This window comes from Nestor notabilis, unplaced genomic scaffold (assembly GCF_000696875.1).
Source record: "Nestor notabilis isolate BGI_N333 unplaced genomic scaffold, ASM69687v1 scaffold1276, whole genome shotgun sequence".
Classification (NCBI taxonomy): domain Eukaryota; kingdom Metazoa; phylum Chordata; class Aves; order Psittaciformes; family Psittacidae; genus Nestor; species Nestor notabilis.
Genome location: NW_009932183.1, coordinates 16,779 through 19,343, shown reverse-complemented (window position 1 = coordinate 19,343; position 2,565 = coordinate 16,779). Strand labels below are relative to the sequence as shown.

The following is a 2,565-nucleotide window of genomic DNA, read 5'->3' as shown; positions in this document are numbered from 1 at the left end:
TTCCCTCAAACCTTTCAACAAGCTTGGAAACTTCTGAAATACAGATTTCCTTTCCTTAGTGAATGACTTAATTTACATATTCTTTGACCTCTCCCAATGACCCTCCAGTTAGACACTTTTGTTCTCCATATCAGTCTCCTCATTGAGTAGAGATGTAGGGAGGAAAAGTGATGCAAATTTAGTCATTTTTTGTACTTTACCATTTTGGTAAAGTTAGGAACATCAGTGGTTTGGAAAATAGTCCTATGCAAGTTTCAGATGATAGATTGATTCTAATGCCCTTGCATGCAACCTGTTTCATTGTGTCCTTCCTTACTTTCACCTCCATTTCCCTTTTGTTCCCAGATATGTCTCAGACAGGGTTTACGATATAGAAAACAATGGGACCATTAAATACGATTCAGTTTGTAAGACAAAAAAATATTTACTCTAACAAATTTTATTGTAGTTGAGTATTTTAGTTTCATTTCTTTTGAAGTCAGATATTTATCCATTCAGAAGAAATTTCCTTTGTTTTTGTAAAATATTAATTCTCTATAGAAATCTGTTCTTCATCATATAACCAACAAGTGATTTTTTAGGTCTGCAAGTTCTCTCTGAATATAGTTATTAGAATAGTGAGTATAAGATGGATGCTTCCTCTTTTTCCTGAAAACTTTTTTTAGTATTTTGCTTTATAAAGCATTATTCTTTAAACAAGAATCTCCCATCACAAAGGATTCCTTGAATTTTTTTATGTTATGACTTGTTCATAACAAGCTGCTTGGGGAAAAAAAAGAAAGTTATTTTTTTCTTTTAAATCTTAGCTGAAGTTATGAGTAGTCACAAGAAGAGTTGTAGCATTCTGGAATTGTATTTAACAATTAAAAAGAAATGTCATTGGAGTGTTGCAGTCTTAAAAATAACATCAGGCATGGTTTTATGTTTCAGTTTACAGAATCCTCCAGGAAGCAAGGCATTCAGAGTATTTGCTGTTGTTTGAGTCTGGCAAGTAAAACGTAAAACAGGCAAGTGAAAACAGAACACTTGGAAGAGAACAATGAAGGCCATTTCTTATCTCTCCTAAAATTTGTATAAAGCTGTAACATTGTTGTACAGAAGATGTATACTGCTTTCCACCAAAAAGTTTAAATTACATATATATATATCTTAATGAAAAAAAATCTGTAAAAGTAAACATGGGAGAAAAATTCATTTGAAAATCTATAATGATATATAACAATATTTTGAATCCTGTGTTAAAAATTGCTATATTTTCTTAGCAGTTACTCCTATACAGTTAATTCATAGCTCATAAATGTCCTTTGTTTTCTTCATCTGAATATATTATTCTATGGTGCTTTTTATATGCCACTAACAATAACCTTGAAGTTATACCATAGGGAGGTCTGAGTTTTTATTTCCAATGTACATAAATGAAGCCATGCCAATAAGTCAATAAAATAAATCATGCCTTAAACTAAAATGAAAATACATATAACTTTTTGATGATTTGCAGTAGCATTAGCCATGCAAGCGTAAATGAAGAGATAGACTGTTTTCAATTTCACACTAATCATAACAAGTACAAATACCTATTTTGAAATAAAATGGAAAATATAAAATATGGGGAAGTCCTGAGTCATATTAGCATGTTTAGTGCAAAAATATTTTTATGAGACTGGGTCATTCATGTTTATTATTTCTTAAATACGTTAATAAATGTCTATTTGATGCTGCTAAGCTCTTTAGTTTGAATAAGGAATTCATTATAGCCCGGTCCTTCACAGATCTGTCTTGGAATGGGAAAGTGAGAGAGAGATATACATAACCTTGAAGGATCTGAGAAAATTTTCATCCTGAGAAGCAGAGTAACCTGAAATTAAGGAATAAGTCATCAGTTCTGCAGTGTGATTCTGCACATATACATGCTTTATTTGTGTAATTCCTTCAATTTACCTAAATTGGTTTTCAGCAAAGACGTAGAATTGTACACATAACATAAAAAAATTACAAGCTTGAGGCCTTAAGCTGTACATGGTATCCATATACTATACATTATGGTGAGGGTAAATGTTCAAAAAAAACAAAGGCTGATCTTGCTCCATATGACCTGGCAAATACTCCTGCAGGCCAGGAAGTATAGTGGTACGGAGCTCAGTGACTATTTTGTCATTTGTTGCTTCATCATTTTAAAAAATTCATTTATGGTGAACAGCGTTGTGCATTAATTTTACCATATTATGGTATATGAAGAACATGTAGTGGTGATACTTTGTTTCTTTCTATGAAAAGTGTATTGGTGCTTTAAAACTGAAAAGCTGTTAAACTTTATTTTTGGTATATTTTGTTTCTGTTGTTGAATTCATTTCCTTCAAACTTGTAAACTTACTCGTATTCTTCATATTTCAGAATACTATATTCTGCCTTCTGTTTTGCTACATGTACTTACTACCTCATATAGTTAGGCAAGCTTTGTTAGGTTTTTGACTCTGTTTTGAATAAAATTAATTTACATAGTAAGAGTACCTTTGACAGCCTTTATTTTTTAATTATTTGTTCTGCCTCAGTAAGGCAAAAGTAACA

General features: G+C 31.4%; 1 protein-coding gene across 1 annotated transcript in view; it reads left to right on the top strand.

The window, feature by feature from the left end:
- The window catches only part of CRISPLD1 (cysteine-rich secretory protein LCCL domain containing 1), a 40,272-nt gene extending 38,683 nt beyond the window's left edge, over positions 1–1,589 (top strand). Inside the window, exon 14 of the mRNA XM_010016236.1 lies at positions 931–1,589. Within this exon, the coding sequence (XP_010014538.1) occupies positions 931–982 (52 nt within the window). The 3' untranslated portion in view covers positions 983–1,589. The remainder of the gene's footprint in view (positions 1–930) is intronic.
- The last annotated feature ends 976 nt before the right edge of the window (positions 1,590–2,565 follow it).